We start from the raw sequence: 19,139 nt of genomic DNA, 5'->3' as shown, positions 1-19,139 counted from the left end.
CTCAGACTGAAGAACTGGAAGCTGAGGACAGGGCAGAGCTCCACAGCTTTTCTCCGATTATCATAATTACAATAGCTTTTTTTCTCAGCCCAGTTACTTACCTGTTAGCAGCCGATTTCTTTGCTGCTTTCACTTTCTCTGAATCCAGGTACCGTTGAATTTCCTCCTGTAGAGAAGGATCCATCAGCTCATGCAGACATTCGAACAGACTGAAGACCTTCTCTGGAGGCAGTTTCTCTCTGACCTTTCCCTTGATGTACTGGATTATTTCCTCATTTGTTTCAGAGCAGCTTCCTGTCTGTGTCAGCAGACCTCGTAGGAGACTCTGATTGGTCTTCAGTGAAAGACCCAGGAGGAAGCGAAGAACCAAGTCCAGGTGTCCATTTGGACTCTGTAAGGCTGTGTCTACAGCGCTCTGATAGAAGTCTAGAAATGTACCTTCTCTTGTGGTCAGTCTTTGTGATGTTGGTTGTTGTTGTGACATCAGGTTGAGTCCAGAGTTGATGAAGGTCAGATGGACATGAAGAGCAGCCAGAAACTCCTGAACACTCAGATGGACGAAGCAGAACACCTTGTCCTGGTACAGGCCGCTCTCCTCTTTAAAGATCTGTGTGAACACTCCTGAGTACATTGAGGCTGCTCTGATATCGATGCCACACTCTCTCAGGTCTGATTCATAGAAGATCAGGTTTCCTTTCTGCAGCTGCTCAAAAGCAAGCTCTCTAAGAGTCTCAATCATCTCCCTGCTCTCTGGACTCCAGTGTTGATCTGTACTGGTTCTTCCATCATACTTGATGTTCTTGAGTTTCAGTTGAACTACCAGGAAGTGGATGTACATCTCAGTCAGGGTCTTGGGCAGCTCTCCTCCCTCTCTGGTCTTCAACAGCTTCTCCAGAACTGTAGCAGTTATCCAGCAGAAGACTGGGATGTGGCACATGATGTGGAGGCTTCGTGATCTCTTGATGTGGGAGATGATCTTTCTGGCCTGCTCCTCATCTGTGAACCTCTTCCTGAAGTACTCCTCCTTCTGTGGGTCAGTGAACCCTCTGACCTCTGTCACCATGTCAACACACTCAGGAAGGATCTGATTGGCTGCTGCAGGTCTTGTGGTTATCCAGAGGCGAGCTGCGGGAAGCAGTTTCCCCCTGATGAGGTTGGTCAGCAGCACGTCCACTGAGGTGGACTCTGTCACATCAGTCAGGATCTCAGTGTTGTGGAAGTCCAGAGGAAGTCGACACTCGTCCAGACCGTCAAAGATGAAGACGACCTGGAACTGATCAAACCTGCAGATTCCTGCTTCTTCGGTTTCAGAGAAGAAGTGATGAACAAGTTCCACCAAGCTGAACTTTTTCTCCTTCAGCACATTCAGCTCTCTGAAGGTGAAGGGAAATGTGAAGTGTATGTCCTGGTTGGTTTTGTCTTCAGCCCAGTCCAGAGTGAACTTCTGTATCAAGACTGTCTTACCAATTCCAGCCACGCCCATCGTCATCACTGTTCTGATTGGTTCATCTCTTCCAGGTGGGACTTCAAAGATGTCTTCTTGTCTGATGGTTGTTTCAGCTCTATCTGGTTTCTTTGAAGCTGTTTCAATCTTTCTGACCTCATGTTCATCATTGACCTCTCCAGTCCCTCCCTCTGTGATGTAGAGCTCTGTGTAGATCTGGTTCAGGAGGGTTGGGTTTCCTGCTTTAGCGATGCCCTCAAACACACACTGGAACCTCTTCCTCAGGTTGTGTTTCAGTTTAGGCTGGCATTTGTGAAGAGCTTCTGAAAGTACAAACAACAGATAATAGAACAACATGGTAAAAGTCTGGTCACAACAGATCACAGTGGAATCTTAACATAGACAGAAATATTTTTCTTGTACTGCTCTGAACTTTACCTGCTGCTGCTGCTGCTGCTGCTGAGGCTGAGGCTGTCGGGTCTTGAGGCCAAACTTGTGACCATTTTCCTGGTAGAGAAAAATGAATCTTTAATCAACCAACCCAGTTTACTTTGTCCTCCATGTGCAAATAGTTACAAAGCCAAGAGGTTTAACAAACGTAAAACACTGGAGGCACTTCCCAAGACTGACCTTCATTAATTCCAAGCTTCTTCAGAATGAACCTCGCCACCTGCAGAGCTTTTTCAGTGTACATGCCGACCATCAAGTCCACCGTCTTCTCTCTGCTTGCATCCTCCACATGACACTTTTTGATGGCAGGGAAACCGCCCATTAAGTCATCATCCTGCAGGTACCACTGGAAGCGGTCCAGCTCTTTATTTCTCAAATTCTGCAAAATGTGCAGAAGCTGCTCCTTCACAGACGGCTCCATCTTTGCTGCCTGACAGAATCAGATGGTTTTAGATCTCAGTGACGATTTCACCAAGAATGAAAGATCCAGATTACACAATTCGTCATGGTAGGAAGTGTGACCCTATCTAGAGCCATCACATCCCTGGCTGATTAATAAATACATTTAACAATGGTAGGATAAATATGAGCTTTCCTCCATCTTTACACAGGACAAACATCAGTGTTACTCACAGCTTCGATGGCTGACAGCAGACAGACGGCATCTCAGTGTTCACTCCTCAGACACCACAGTGTCACCTCCATGGGTGTGACGACTGCTGAAAGATGGAAGAGATCAGTGATGTAGTCTATGTCATACGCAGGTATAAGTATACCCACTGAAAATACATGAACTTACCCACTACAACAAAACTATGTAGGCTAACTATAGTCTATGGTACAGTTATGAAAAGTGTACCTAAAAAGCTGTGACTGACTGAGTGACACTTGGTCAGATCATAAACTTATTCTGTTGAGCTACTTCCTGGTTCACTTAATCTACTGAGCCATGTAAAGTCTGAGAGTTCAGACAGAGTCAAAGTCCAAACTGTAGAACTAAGAACAGATAACAGTAGAGACTAATCACATATTGTTCAACTGAGCTCCACTTATGAATATGTGTGAACAATTGTTATCTAAACTGCTGCCAAAGTCAATATAACTTACTCTATGTGGGACTTCTTCTGCTTACATCAATAAACATGACCCAACAGATGTTGGATCTCATCTGGTCTGACACATCTAGGGCAGAAAAAAGTAATTTCCTGTCAATTCAGTTAGTGAAGCAAGTGACAGTGTGTTGAAATTCAGGACACATTAGTTTCATAACCCAGATTGCTGTGACTTGTTCCTAATGCAGTTGGAATTTACCCGGGTTACAACAGTCCCGTCTCCTCTATAAACACAACACACAGTCTGAATCAAGTCCTTAAAGATAAAGATAAAGTTAACGTGTCAAACAAACTAAACTTACCCTTTAATCACAGTCCAAACAGCAGCAGCAAAAGAGGTACCGTCTTCACTCCAGACCTGCAGAGTAACCTTACCGGTTTAACAAGCGAACTACTTCCGGTGGGAAGGGGAAGCGGAAGAGAAGATAGATAGACCAGGGAAATTCATCTTCACACTCTGTCACTGGTCAACATACAACACTGAACCACTGTGCTGATTTCCACAACTAATTGGAACATTACTGGTTGATTTTTCATTTATTGTTGCTTGTGATGATGTCAGACACACATGGGGTTATTTTTCTTTTCCGTATTTACAGTTATGGTTCGGGGGGGAAAAAAACTCTGTAAATACAACGTGGTGCCGTTCCGTTTTCCGGCCACCAGATGGCGCCAAAGACACGTACAGTTGAGCCCGAGAGTCTGTTTCCGGTATTCAATCATATAACAAAAGATGTTCAGTTTGCAGGTCAGCTGCACTGTTTCTACTGGTGTTCATTTACCAGGACTTTACAGAAACATTAAGTTGTAATGATATTTAAATATTGTCTCCAGTTGGCCTGTGTATTTCCATGTTTTCTCAAGTTTAATTAAATTACCGTTTCAGTCTATCAAATCAAACACTATGACAATATTTTGATTAGATTTTAATAAATACCACTATATCAACTCTGTAAAGTTAATCTCTACTTTGAGTTCTTGTGTAGCAACAGCTATGTCACTTCATCTCCTACATTTAATTACTCCTAACAACTCCTACCTGTAGACATGTTCTTGTTGTCATGTTGCACAAACGATCACACTGTCGCTATCAGCTGGTATTAGCAATGCTAACAATGAAAATAGCAAACAAAATATTTGTTTACTGGCTTGTTACCCACACATAACTGGAACACAGTCGACCCAGCTGTGACATCATTCCCCACTCCAACCAACTCCAACTCAGCGTTATATGATTCAACAAAATATAATTTCCACAAAAGTCATTTCTACCACTTTATTTATTTTGGTGGGAAAATTTGTTGTGGCATATATAGAAAAATAATCATTCATACAATTAAATAATTAACCAAAACAGCAACCACTGTTGTGTAAAAAAATCCAGAACTGTTGCCAGTTATAAAAGAGGCACAGATATCTAAATATGACACTTCATGACACTTCATGACACTGAATATCACAGAGTGTACTATATAGGCCTAATCCTAAATGCAGCTGCAATGGGTTTGAATCCAACCTGTGGATCTTTGCTATTTGAAACTCCTCCCTCTCTCCCACAAACATTCCTGTCTCTCTCCATTGCTCTAGTGAAATAAACGCCAGATATTCAGATAAACAATGGAGACAATACCACCCCACCTTGACGGCCTGTAGCCTACATCAGTAAGTCCATGATGACATGTGACCCCATAACAGAGAGCAAGTAAACACAAGGAGGAGGTATTACATCACAGCACATTGCCGCTTTTGTAGTTTCCTGAAAAAAAGGGAAAAGATGTTACAACTGATGCACACATCTCTACTCAACAACTCTGACACAAAGTCTGAGATAAATGCTATGTTCGGAAATACCAATATTATTCAGTTGTAGGAACACCCTCCAAATCACACTCTAAAAAACGTTTGCTTTACTTTTGAGACTTCGTCTTTTTTATTTTGATATTACCTTGTATGTTATCCTTGATATTATTCATGTCTTTTCTTTGGTCGTAATTCAACTCCCTTTGACTTTTACTAAATTTGTAAAGCTCTTTGGCAGACTCCAATTGATATAAAAATGTTTCATATTTATCCAGTTATCCATTACATCGAAGTGACATACCAGGAAGGGTACAGTTACCTGTGGCGTTCAGCGTCATCATTATCTCGCAGTTCGTCGCCGATTATCTGTAACATTTGTTGCAAGTTTCTGAAAGAAACACAAACAAACCATGTAAGGACCAAGTCTGTCAGACTGGAGGTGAGTACAGAGCTCCACAGCTCCTCTCTGAAAGGTTACACCTTAGAAGAAATCATGAATATAATTCCCATTTTTCCCCAGACCAGTTACTTACTCATTAACAGCAGATTGTTCTGCTTTCTTTTTCTCTGAATCCAGGTACAGCTCAATCTCCTCCTGTAGAAAAGGATCCTTCAGTTCATGCAGACATTCAAACATACTGAAGACCTTCTCTGGAGGCAGTTTCTCTTTGACCTTTCTCTTGATGTACTGGATTATTTCCTTGTTTGTTTCAGAGCAGCTTCCTGTCTGTGTCAGCAGTCCTCGTAGGAAACTCTGATTGGTCTTCAGGGAAAGACCCAGGAGGAAGGAGAGAACCAAGTCCAGGTGTCCATTTGGAGTCTGTAAGGCGGTGTCTACAGCGCTCTGGTAGAAGTCTAGAAATGTACCTTCTCTTGTGGTCAGTCTTTGGGAGGTTGGTTGTTGTTCAGACATCAGGTTGAGTCCAGAGTTGATGAAGGTCAGATGAACATGAAGAGCAGCCAGAAACTCCTGAACACTCAGATGGACGAAGCAGAACACCTTGTCCTGGTACAGGCCGCTCTCCTCTTTAAAGATCTGTGTGAACACTCCTGAGTACATTGAGGCTGCTGTGATATCGATGCCACACTCTGTCAGGTCTGATTCATAGAAGATCAGGTTTCCTTTCTGCAGCTGCTCAAAAGCCAGTTTTCCCAGAGTCTCAATCATCTTCCTGCTCTCTGGACTCCAGTGTGGATCTGTACCAGTTCTTCCATCATACTTGATGTTCTTCAGTTTTAGATGAACCACCAGGAAGTGGATGTACATCTCAGTCAGGGTCTTGGGCAGCCCTCCTCTCCTTCTGGTCTTCAACAGCTTCTCCAGAACTGTAGCAGTGATCCAGCAGAAGACTGGGATGTGGCACATGATGTGGAGGCTTCGTGAGGTCTTGATGTGGGAGATGATCTTTCTGGCCTGCTCCTTATCTCTGAACCTCTTCCTGAAGTACTCCTCCATCTGTGAGTCTGTGAACCCTCTGACCTCTGTCACCATGTCAACACACTCAGGAGGGATTTGATTGGCTGTTGCAGGTCGTGTGGTTATCCAGAGGCGAGCAGAGGGAAGCAGTTTCCCCCTGATGAGGTTGGTCAGCAGCACGTCCACTGAGGTGGACTCTGTCACATCAGTCAGGATCTCAGTGTTGTAGAAGTCCAGAGGAAGTCGACACTCGTCCAGACCGTCAAAGATGAAGACGACCTGGAACTGATCAAAGCTGCAGATTCCTGCTTCTTTGGTTTCAGTGAAGAAGTGATGGACAAGTTCCACCAAGCTGAACTTCTTCTCATTCAGCACATTCAGCTCTCTGAAGGTGAAGGGAAATGTGAAGTGTGTGTCCTGGTTGGCTTTGTCTTCAGCCCAGTCCAGAGTGAACTTCTGTATCAAGACTGTCTTACCAATTCCAGCCATTCCCATTGTCATCACTGTTCTGATTGGTTCATCTCTTCCAGGTGGGGCTTTAAAGATGTCTTCTTGTCTGATGGTTGTTTCAGCCTCATCTGGTTTCCTGGACGCTGCTTCAATACATCTGACCTCATGTTCATCACTGACCTCTCCAGTCCCTCCCTCTGTGATGTAGAGCTCTGTGTAGATCTGGTTAAGGAGGGTTCGGTTTCCTGCTTTAGCGATGCCCTCAAACACACACTGGAACCTCTTCCTCAGGTTGTGTTTCAGTTTAGGCTGGCATTTGTGAAGAGCTTCTGGATGAATAAACACCAGATAATAAAACATGGTAAAGGTCTGGTCACAACAGATCTCTGTGAAATTAGTCTCAACATAGACAGAAATATTTGGATTGTTGTACTGTTCTGAACTTTACCTGCTGCTGCTGCTGCTGAGGCTGAGGCTGTCGGGTCTTGAGGCCAAACTTGTGACAATTTTCCTGTTGGAGGAAATGGAATCTTTAATCAACCAACCCAGTTTACTTTGTCCACTGTGTGCAAATAGTTACAAAGCCAAGAGGTTTAACAAAGGTAAAACCCTGGCTGCACTTCCCATGACTGACCTTCGTTAATTCCAAGCTTCTTCAGAATGAACCTCGCCACCTGCAGAGCTTTCTCAGTAGTGTACATGCTGACCATCAAGTCCACTGTCTTCTCTCTGCTTGCATCCTCCACATAACACTTTTTGATGGCAGGGAAACCGCCCATTAAGTCATCATCCTGCAGGTACCACTGGAAGCGGTCCAGCTCTTTATTTCTCAAATTCTGCAAAATGTGCAGCAGCTGCTCCTTCACAGACGGCTCCATCTTTGCTGCCTGACAGAATCAGATGGTTTTAGAGCTCAGTGACACTTTTCACCAAGAATGAAAGGTCCAGATTACAACAATTCGTCATGGTGTGAAGTGTGACCCTATCTAGAGCCATCACATCCCTGGCTGATAAATACATTAACAATGGTAGGACCAATATGAGCTTTCCTCCATCCTCCAAACATCAGTGTTACTCACAGCTTCGATGGCCGACAGCAGACAGACGGTATCTCAGTGTTCACTCAGCTCCTCAGACACCACAGTGTCACCTCCATGGGTGTGACGACTGCTGAAAGATGGAAGAGATCAGTGGTGTAGTCTATGTCATACGCAGGTATAACACTGGAAGATTAGACTACAGCACTGGAAGAGATCATTTCACTTCACTGTGACACTGAGTCAGATCATGAACTTATTCTGTTGAGCAACTTCCTGGTTCACTTACGTAATCTACTGAGCCATGCAGAGTCTGAGAGTTCAGACAGAGTCAACGTGCAAACCGTAGAACTAAGAACAGATAACAGTGGAGACTAATCACATATTGTTCAACTGAGCTTCACTTATGAATATGTGTGAATAATAGTTGTGATCCAAACTGCTGCCAAAGTCAATAACTTACTTTTCGTGGGACTTCTTCTTCTTCTTCCATCAATAAACATGAACCAACAGATGTTGGATGCCACCTAGTCTGAGACATATGAACATACATAAACAGTTTCAACATCAACAATTTCATGTTGATTCATTTTGTTTGAAGACAGATTCTCAATATTTAATTCAATTCAATTCAATTCAGTTTTATTTGATAGAGAGGGACAATGTACATTGATACACATTTTAAAATAAAATGTAAATGTACCCAATTCTGGCTACCAATCTAATTTCCATTGCCAGCCCCCCTATGCTAAAATAGAAAAAAACAAGTTAAGAAAAGTGCAAGTACAATATTTTAAAAGTCTAACTAGTTTCATGAATCTAATGTTAAGCATAGGGAGTGGTCAGTGTGTGTGTGCTGTGATCCTAACCCAGATCCTTGTAACTTGTTCCCGATTGGACAAACAAATCTATTTGAAATTATCCTCTATTAACATCACACAGACTGAAATAGCCTACGTCATAAAAGTTAAAGTTAACAAACGGACTAAACTTACTCCGCAGGCTTATCTCAGTCCAAACAGCAGCAGAAGGACGTCTTCACTCGAGCCCTGCAGGTTAAACTACTTCCTCTTCTGAGTCAGGAACAGGAAGAGAACGAGCACATTTTAACAATAAGATGACAGGTAACCGTTTGGTTTTAACATATTTCAATTAATGTTGTTTATGATGATGTCAGACACATGCAGGCTTGTCACTTTTTCTGTATTTCTACAGCTTAAAAACAAGCTTGCGTTACCAGTTTTTCTCGATTGCTAAGACACATTTCTCGAAAGCTTCTCTCATTTTCTCTAAACTGTGAACACAAACCCCAATTTTCAAGCTACATTCACAAAACCTCAGACTCTTCTTGCAAAACCAAACTTTCACCTCAAAACAGTTTAATCTGTGCCCAGAACTGAACTATGTTGTCAAATCGTGCCCCAAGCCAATCAAAATTAAAAACATTACTGAGCAGACACTAAACACTACATAGAAAAATAGAAAACACAATGCTCAGGACATGAAGCTGTAGAAATAAATGTTTATTGTTCACTGTAGGCTAAATGCATGTTGCAAAACAAAAAACCTGTGCATTTACTGTAGCACTTCTCTCATTCCCTTTCTTTCACCCTCCTCCTTCCCTCCCCACATTAATTTCATCCCCTTTTCCTTCCTTCTTCTTTTTTCTTCCCAGTTCATCCCTCCCTCCCTCCCTCATCCTTTCTTCCTTCACCCTGTTGTCTCTCATCTTCTCCTCTTGCAAAACAAAAAACCTGTGCATTTAGCACTTGTACATAGTACAGTAAGAAAAAAAGTTAAAAAAAAAAAAAAAAAAATCCTGTGCATTTTACACGTAGCACTTGTACAGTATAAAAACAAACAGAAATCTTGGGCATTTAGCACTTGTATGCAGTAGGCCTGCGTAAAAATAAAGTACAAAAATATAGAAATGAGAAGTGCACAACTCAGCCACAGCATCGTTTCTCTACTGGGTCAGGCCACAGGACTTCATCCTGAACTGGCTTACAGTATATGTGCCCTCACATCATTGGACACAAGTGTGATCAATTTTGAGTTGTTGTGTTCAACCGGAGCTTTAGTTGTGTTTGACTTTTGCCACCTGTGCTCAGCATTATGCAACACAGGTGCATCCCAATGAAAATGTGTTGGTAAGTTGTGTCTAAACAGGTGAAAAGTGCTGATGGTTTTTCCAAAAGAGTGACTGATTCAATCAGTGGGTTCAGGCAACTGAGAATTTGGTTCAGACAATAGGGTTTAGTGTTTTAGCAATTGAGAAAAACTGTAATACAGCCAACGTGTTGCAGTTCAGGATTGCGACCACTAGATGTCGCCAACGTAGCGTGACAATTGAGCCTCAGAGTCTGTTTCCGTTTTTTATTCATAACAACAACAACAACTCTACAGTGAAAGTTTGTTTGTACTGGAGTTTATTTCCTAGTACTTTACTGATGCATTAATTTATAAAAGTCTTTTCTTCAACAGGTCTATTTATCATGTGTCTCCTGACGCAGCACGCAGGCTCCGCTACGCGCTGTATCACTCGCTTCTTTTTCTGAATGAATCGCTTTTTTCCCCTCCCGTGACCAGAAAACAGTAAACATCGGCGTGTGTGAGTGCGTCAATAAACAAGAGCATTATAGGCCTACCAGAATTGTTGTTATGGAGAAGAGAGGAGTCACTGATCACCGTCCATCTGTCCTGACTCCTGCCTCCTACTTTCACCGCACATTTTTTTTATATTATTTATTTTTCATTTCATTAATTAGGCCGAAAAAAATACCGAGGTCATGATCTCGGTGTCCTCAATGGTAGTTACAGCCATGCATGCAAACTGTATAAGTAAGAACAGATAACAGCGGAGACTAATCACATATTGTTCTACTGAGCTTCACTTATGAATAACTGGAACACAGTGGACTCAGCTGTGACATCATTCCCCACTCCAACCAACTCCAACTCAGTGTTATATGATGAACAAAATATCATTTCCACAAAAGTCATTTCTACCACTTTATTTATTTTGGTGGGAAAAACTGTAGTGATTTAAGTAGAAAAATAATTATTCATACAATGAAATAGGCCTAATGAACCAAAAACAGCAATCAATGTTGTGTAAAAATTCCAGAACTGAAGAGGCATAGATATCTAAATATGACATTTCATGACACTGAATATCACAGAGTTTATAGGTCGAATCCTTATTGCAGCAGCAATGGGTTTGAATCCAACCTGTGGATCTTTGCTATTTGAAACTCCTCCCTCTCTCCCACAAACGTTCCATTGCTCTAGCGAAATAAACGCCGGATATTCACATAAATAATGGCGACAATAGCACCCCACGTTGACGGCCTGTGCATCAGTAAGTCCATGATGACATGTGACCCCATAACAGAGAGCAAGTGAACACAAGGAGGAGGTATTACATCAGAGGCACATAATTTCCAGGAATTACACCGGAGAAGATTCAAGAGAAGATTCCTGCAAAAAAGGGACAATATGTTAAAACTGTGTCAAAGTTGTTGAGTAGAGACGTGTGCATCAGAGTCTGAGAGAAATAACAATATTACATGCAGCTGCAGTAACACCGTGATGTCATACTGTAAAGTAGGGTTGTTAGCCTATATCTATACATTTGATTTAGTTTTTTTAATTTACCTTCTTTAATATTGCTTTGTATCTTATTGTTGTTATCCTGCATTTTATCTGTTTGTCAGTTTACTCACCTTGTCTTCAACTAAACTTTGTACAGTTCTTTCGTCACCTCAAGTTGTTTTAAATCTGCTATAAACCTGATTAGATTGGTATAGATTTCTCCATCACAAAGATTTAACTTACCAGAGAATGATCTGTTTCTGTTGGGGTTCAAGGGCGGAGTCATTAATCATCCTCTGTAATTCAATGTTCCCATCCAGTTCTTCCCCTAACCTCTGTAATGCACGGGCCAACATACTAGACAGAAACATAAAAGACACATGTAAGGTCCATGTTTCTCAGACTAGAGAACTAGGAGTTGAAGACAGCAGAGCTTCTCTCTGACATGTTAAAGCTGCTCACAGAAAAGAATGAATGAGCATCAATACAAATTATTTTTTCTTTGCCCAGTTACTTACTAATGAGAGTGAGATTCCGTTGTTTTCTCTTTCTCTGAATCCAGGTACCGTTGAATCTCCTCCTGTAGAGAAGGATCCTTCAGTTCATGCAGACATTCAAACAGACTGAAGACCTTCTCTGACGAAAGTTTCTCTTTGATCTTTCCCTTGATGTACTGGATTATTTCCTCATTTGTTTCAGAGCAGCTTCCTGTCTGTGTCAGCAGACCTCGTAGGAAACTCTGATTGGTCTTCAAGGAAAGACCCAGGAGGAAGCGGAGAACCAAGTCCAGGTGTCCATTTGGACTCCGTAAGGCTGTGTCTACAGCGCTCTGGTAGAAGTCTAGAAATGTACCTTCTCTTGTTTTACATTTTCTTATGGTCAATCTTTGCGATGTTGGTTGTTGTTGTGACATCAGGTTGAGTCCAGAGTTGATGAAGGTCAGATGGACATGAAGAGCAGCCAGAAACTCCTGAACAGTCAGATGGACGAAGCAGAACACCTTGTCCTGGTACAGGCCGCTCTCCTCTTTAAAGATCTGTGTGAACACTCCTGAGTAAACTGAGGCTGCTCTGATATCGATGCCACACTCTGTCAGGTCTGACTCATAGAAGATCAGGTTTCCTTTCTGCAGCTGCTCAAAAGCAAGCTCTCGAAGAGTCTCAATCATCTTCCTGCTCTCTGGACTCCAGTGTGGATCTGTACCAGTTCTTCCATCGTACTTGATGTTCTTCAGTTTCAGATAAACTACCAGGAAGTGGATGTACATCTCAGTCAGGGTCTTGGGCAGCTCTCCTCCCTCTCTGGTCTTCAACAGCTCCTCCAGAACTGTAGCAGTGATCCAGCAGAAGACTGGGATGTGGCACATGATGTGGAGGCTTCGTGAGGTCTTGATGTGGGCGATGATCTCTCTGGCCTGATCCTCATCTCTGAACCTCTTCCTGAAGTACTCCTCCTTCTGTGGGTCAGTGAACCCTCTGACCTCTGTCACCATGTCAACACACTCAGGAGGGATCTGATTGGCCGCTGCAGGTCGTGTGGTTATCCAGAGGCGAGCAGAGGGAAGTAGTTTCCCCCTGATGAGGTTGGTCAGCAGCACGTCCACTGAGGTGGACTCTGTCACATCAGTCAGGATCTCAGTGTTGTAGAAGTCCAGAGGAGGTCGACACTCATCCAGACCGTCAAAGATGAAGACCACCTGGAACTGATCAAAGCTGCAGATTCCTGCTTCTTTGGTTTCAGAGAAGAAGTGATGGACAAGTTCCACCAAGCTGAACTTTTTCTCCTTCAGCACATTCAGCTCTCTGAAGGTGAAGGGAAATGTGAAGTGTATGTCCTGGTTGGTTTTGTCTTCAGCCCAGTCCAGAGTGAACTTCTGTATCAAGACTGTCTTACCAATTCCAGCCAGTCCCATCGTCATCACTGTTCTGACTGCTTCTTCTCTTCCAGGTGGGGCTTTAAAGATGTCTTCTTGTCTGATGGTTGTTTCAGCTCCATCTGGTTTCTTTGAAGCTGTTTCAATCTTTCTGACCTCATGTTCATCATTGACCTCTCCAGTCCCTCCCTCTGTGATGTAGAGCTCTGTGTAGATCTGGTTCAGGAGGGTTGGGTTTCCTGCTTTAGCGATGCCCTCAAACACACACTTGAACTTCTTCCTCAGGTTGTGTTTAAGTTTAGGCTGGCATTTGTGAAGAGCTTCTGAATGAAAAAAAAAACAGATAATAAAACATGGTAAAGGTCTGGTCACAACAGATCTCTGTGAAATTAGTCTCAACATAGACAGAAATATTTGGATTGTTGTACTGTTCTGAACTTTACCTGCTGCTGCTGCTGCTGCTGCTGCTGCTGCTGCTGCTGAGGCTGAGGCTGACGGATCTTGAGGCCAAACTTGTGACCATTTTCCTGTTGGAGGAAAAGGAATCTTTAATCAACCAACCCTGTTTACTTTGTCCTCTGTGTGGAAATGGTTACAAACTTGCTGCACTTCCCATGACTGACCTTCATTAATTCCAAGCTTCTTCAGAATGAACCTCGCCACCTGCAGAGCTTTCTCCGTAGTGTACATGCCGACCATCAAGTCCACCGTCTTCTCTCTTTTTGCACCCTCCACATCACACCTTTTGATGGCAGGGAAACCGCCCAGTAAGTCATCATCCTGCAGGTACCACTGGAAGCTTTCCAGCTGAGGGTCCCCCAAATTCTGCAAAATGTGCAGCAGCTGCTCCTTCACAGACGGCTCCATCTTTGCTGCCTGACAGAATCAGATGGTTTTAGAGCTCAGTGACACTTTTCACCAAGAATGAAAGTTACAGATTACAACAATTCATCATGGTGGGATGTGTGACACTATCTAGAGCCATCACATCCCTGGTTGATTAATAAATACATTTAACAATGGTAGGATAAATATGAGCTTCCCTCCATCTTTACACAGGACAAACATCAGTGTTACTCACAGCTTCGATGGCCGACAGCAGACAGGCGATATCTCAGTGTTCACTCAGCTCCTCAGACACCACAGTGTCACCTCCATGGGTGTGACGACTGCTGAAAGATGGAAGAGATCAGTGGTGTAGTTTAAGTGATACGCAGGTATACACAGTATACCCACTGAAAATACATTCACTTATACCCACTATAACAGAACTATTTACCTATAGTCTATGTGGTACCGATATGAACAGTGTACCTAAAAAGCAGTAGGCCTATACCCACAACAACAAATTATACTACACCTTTCACCTAACTGTGACTGACTGAGTGACACTGAATCAGATCATAAACGTATTCTGTTGAGCAACTTCCTGGTTCACTTAATCTGCTGAGCCATGTAGAGTCTGAGAGTTCAGACAGAGTTAAAGTCCAAACTGTAGAACTAAGAACAGATAACAGTGGAGACTAATCACATATTGTTCACCTGAGCTTCACTTATGAATATGTGCGAATCATTTTTATGATCCAAACTGCTGTCAAAGTCAATATAACTTACTTTTTTGTGGGACTTCCATCACATAAACCAACAGATGTTGGATCTCATCTGGTCTGAGACATCTTAAGAACATAAATAGTGATTTCATGTCACTTCATTTTGTTTGATGACAGTGTTTTTCAAAAACTTAACAATGAAATAACAATGAATCTGCTGTTAAACACAAGGAGAGGTCATCAGCTTCCAAAAAAGGGAATAGGCTATACCATTATGACATGTTTGAACTGGTTACAACCGTCCGTCTCCTCTATTAAACATTGCACACAGACTTACTCAAGTCCTTAAAGATAAAGTTAAAGTTTAGCGGATCAAACAAACTAAATTTACCCTTTAATCAGTCCAAACAGCAGCAGCAGAAGAAGTACTACCGTCTTCACTCGACGCTTCACTCAACACCTGCAGAGCTCCAGTTTGACAGGTGAACTGCTTCCGGTAAAGAATGGGAAGCGAAAGAGAAGGAGCAGATTTCCACCAAGGGGGTGGATCGGACCACACGCAGGCGTAGCTCACAGTCGGCCATATGAGGACGGGCAACTTGCTCTGACTCTGGCTGCAGTTACAGTGCAGTAGATAGGTGATCCAGTCATCTGCACTAAAAAAACGATTCATAACTCTGTGAAAAATAAATCAGTATGTAGCTATTACTTTAACTATTTGCATAATGTCACTATAATGTTACTTTTACAAAAAAAAAATACATTATTAAAGGTGTACAGAAAAGAAAATTGAATTTGAGCCCACTTTGGGTCATAATATTAATGTGATAACTCATCTTTCAGACGTTGTAGGCCAAACTTTGTGCAAAATTCTATTTTTGAGTAAATCCGGGATGAAAGTGTGTATTTTTTTTTCCGCATTGGATAATGCAGGCGCACGGATTATACGTCAGCCTGTACACGATTCACCAGCCACTGATATTGGATCCGTCATCCGTCATTCAAACGTCTGAGACACGCACACACACACGGAGCTCGGGCTCGCCCCAAGCATTGAATATCCCGCCCGCTCGATACCGACCAATCAAATTCGTTTTCCTCACTCGGGTAAACTCGTGTTGCAGCTCGTGACAACTCGGCGCGACAAACAGGACAAACGGCCATTTCTGTACACCTTTAAAATTATCCGTGATTCTAAATATGCTGCATCATAACTGCATAAACGTTCATAAAAATCAAACCGTTTTGAAATCGGACAAAAACTGAGCAAGTTATGGTCATTATAGCAGAACATGCACCATAGGCTTAATGCTCTGAGGGAGAGAGTTGCCCGTCCCAAGATGGCCGCCATACTGGCTACGCTTTGTCATTGGGAAACAGCTGCGGGTGAGTCATCTAGTTCTTATATATATCTATGATTTCCACAAGTTCAAACATAGCCTACCGATTGATTTGGACACATTTATTTTGTTGCCTCCGATAATTGACACACGTGGGCTTATTTTTCTCTCCACATTTACAGTTACGGTTAGATAAAACAACTCGTGTAAATAAAAACTAACATGTTGCAGTTCCGTTTTCCAGCCACTAGATGGCGCCAAAGAAAAGTGACAGTTTGAGCCCCAGATTCTGTTTCTGGTCATCATGTGATTTCAATCATAAAAATAAAAGAGGTGCAGCTTACAGGTTACATTTCTACTGATGTTCATTTACTAGGACTTTACAGAAACATTAAAGCAGAAGTGAGTGATCCGGTTGTTTTCGCTAATGCTGCGTTCCAGGCAGGCTTTTGAAATCGTAAATTACAGCTTCAAGTCACAACTTACGACTTTGTAGTGTTCCAGGCAACCCACTCGTGTTTTTCCGACCTGTTTTACCGGTGAAAGTCACTATAACGGCCACTCGTAACTTCCGACCGGTGAACTCGTACCAGATCGAACTGGTACCACTTCACGGTCGGAAAAATACGAGTTTCCTTGAACGCACCATAACAGTCCTCGTCGCTACGTCACCACATTCACGGCGTTCCTTGGCTGCACACACAGCCCTGCATGCCGTTCTCTCTCCTCATTGGATAAAAACTGTAGGATACGATAAATGTTTTCTCTTCGGCTCAGAGCAGAGCAGAGGGACTGAGAGACCCGTGTTTCAGTCCAAACACTCTATGTAAGTGATTGCTGTCGGAAGATATAACTATTTAAGACTTATATTAACACAAATATATCACTCACTTCTGCTTTAAGTTATAATACTGTACATTTAAATATTGTCTCCAGTAGGCCTGTATATTATTCATGTCTTATCAAGCTTAATTGAATCACTCCATCAAATCAAACACTATGAAAATATTCTAATAAGATTTTAATGAATCAACTCTGATGTGAATCTCTACTTTGAGTTCTTGTGTAGCAGCAGTTATGTCACCTCTCATACATTTAATTATTCCTAAAAACTTCCACCTGTAGAAATATTGTCATGTTGCACAAAGTATCAGTGTGTTGCTATCAGCTGGTATTTGCTAACAATGAAATAGTAAACAAAATGTTTGTTTACTGACTTGTTACCCACACATAACTGGAACACAGTCGACTCAGCTGTGACATCATTCCCCACTCCAACCAACTCCAACTCAGCGTTATATGATTCAACAAAATATAATTTCCACAAAAGTCATTTCTACCACTTTGTTTATTTTGGTGGGAAAATTTGTTGTGGCATATATAGAAAAATAATACAATAATACAATTAAATAATTAATCAAAACAGCAACCACTGTTGTGTAAAAAAAATCCAGAACTGTTGCCAGTTATAAAAGAGGCACAGATATCTAAATATGACACTTCATGACACTTCATGACACTGAATATCACAGCGTTTATAGGCCTAATCCTAAATGCAGCTGCAATGGGTTTGAATCCAACCTGTGGATCTTTGCTATTTGAAACTCCTCCCTCTCTCCCACAAACATTCCTGTCTCTCTCCATTGCTCTAGTGAAATAAACGCCAGATATTCAGATAAACAATGGAGACAATACCACCCCACCTTGACGGCCTGTACATCAGTAAGTCCATGATGACATGTGACCCCATAACAGAGAGCAAGTGAACACAAGGAGGAGGTATTACATCACAGCACATTGCCGCTTTTGTAGTTTCCTGAAAAAAAGGGAAAAGATGTTACAACTGATGCACACATCTCTACTCAACAACTCTGACACAAAGTCTGAGATAAATGCTATGTTCGGAAATACCAATATTATTCAGTTGTAGGAACACCCTCCAAATCACACTCTAAAAAACGTTTGCTTTACTTTTGAGACGTCGTCTTTTTTATTTTGATATTACCTTGTATGTTATCCTTGATATTATTCATGTCTTTTCTTTGGTCGTAATTCAACTCCCTTTGACTTTTACTAAATTTGTAAAGCTCTTTGGCAGACTCCAATTGATATAAAAATGTTTCATATTTATCCAGTTATCCATTACATCAAAGTGACATACCAGGAAGGGTACAGTTACCTGTGGCGTTCAGCGTCATCATTATCTCGCAGTTCGTCGCCGATTATCTGTAACATTTGTTGCAAGTTTCTGGAAAAAAACACAAACAAAACATGTAAGGACCAAGTCTGTCAGACTGGAGGTGAGTACAGAGCTCCACAGCTCCTCTCTGAAAGGTTACACCTTAGAAGAAATCATGAATATAATTCCCATTTTTCCCCAGACCAGTTACTTACTCATTAACAGCAGATTGTTCTGCTTTCTTTTCCTCAGAATCCAGGTACAGCTCAATCTCCTCCTGTAGAAAAGGATCCTTCAGTTCATGCAGACATTCAAACTGACTGAAGACCTTCTCTGGAGGCAGTTTCTGCTACACACGTACATCAGAGGCACATAATTTCCAGGAATTACACCGGAGAAGATTCAAGAGAAGATTCCTGCAAAAAAGGGACAAGATGTTAAAACTGTGTCAAAGTTGTTGAGTAGAGACGTGTGCATCAGAGTCTGAGAGAAATAACAATATTACATGCAGCTGCAGTAACACCGTGATGTCATACTGTAAAGTAGGGTTGTTAGCCTATATCTATACATTTGATTTCGTTTTTTTTTATTTACCTTCTTTAATATTGCTTTGTATCGTATTGTTGTTATCCTGCATTTTATCTGTTTGTGTCAGTTTACTCACCTTGCCTTCAACTAAACTTTGTACAGTTCTTTCGTCACCTCAAGTTGTTTTAAATCTGCTATAAACCTGATTAGATTGGTATAGATTTCTCCATCACAAAGATTTAACTTACCAGAGAATGATCCGTTTCTGTTGGGGTTCAAGGGCAGGGTCATTAATCATCCTCTGTAATTGAATGTTGTCATCCAGTTCTTCCCCTAACCTCTGTAATGCACGGGCCAACATACTA

At 42.0% G+C, this 19,139-nt stretch overlaps 2 protein-coding genes across 2 annotated transcripts; both read right to left on the bottom strand.

The window, feature by feature from the left end:
- Positions 1 to 5,077: 5,077 nt before the first annotated feature.
- LOC310997824 (NLR family CARD domain-containing protein 3-like) lies at positions 5,078 to 8,757 on the bottom strand. Its single transcript, XM_083987633.1, has 7 exons — positions 8,706 to 8,757; positions 7,753 to 7,840; positions 7,308 to 7,556; positions 7,122 to 7,184; positions 6,854 to 6,999; positions 5,340 to 6,307; positions 5,078 to 5,194 (listed from the first exon to the last, which is right to left on the bottom strand). The coding sequence occupies exons 3-7, from the start codon at positions 7,549 to 7,551 to the stop codon at positions 5,122 to 5,124; spliced, it is 1,494 nt and encodes a 497-aa protein (XP_083843759.1). The 5' UTR covers positions 7,552 to 7,556; positions 7,753 to 7,840; positions 8,706 to 8,757; the 3' UTR covers positions 5,078 to 5,121.
- Positions 8,758 to 10,745: 1,988 nt separating this feature from the next.
- Positions 10,746 to 14,044, bottom strand: LOC310997817 (NLR family CARD domain-containing protein 3-like; the record flags this gene model as incomplete). The annotated part of the gene is made up of 6 exons (XM_083987621.1): positions 10,746 to 11,190; positions 11,548 to 11,661; positions 11,823 to 12,760; positions 12,794 to 13,500; positions 13,606 to 13,704; positions 13,801 to 14,044. The coding sequence occupies 6 exons, from the start codon at positions 14,042 to 14,044 to the stop codon at positions 10,998 to 11,000; spliced, it is 2,295 nt and encodes a 764-aa protein (XP_083843747.1). The 3' UTR covers positions 10,746 to 10,997.
- Between the last annotated feature and the right edge of the window lie 5,095 nt (positions 14,045 to 19,139).

Source organism: Trachurus trachurus, assembly GCF_905171665.1.
Source record: "Trachurus trachurus genome assembly, chromosome: 2".
NCBI classification, from domain to species: domain Eukaryota; kingdom Metazoa; phylum Chordata; class Actinopteri; order Carangiformes; family Carangidae; genus Trachurus; species Trachurus trachurus.
The sequence above is the reverse complement of the archived record's forward strand: the minus strand, read 5'-3'. Positions and strand labels throughout refer to the sequence as shown.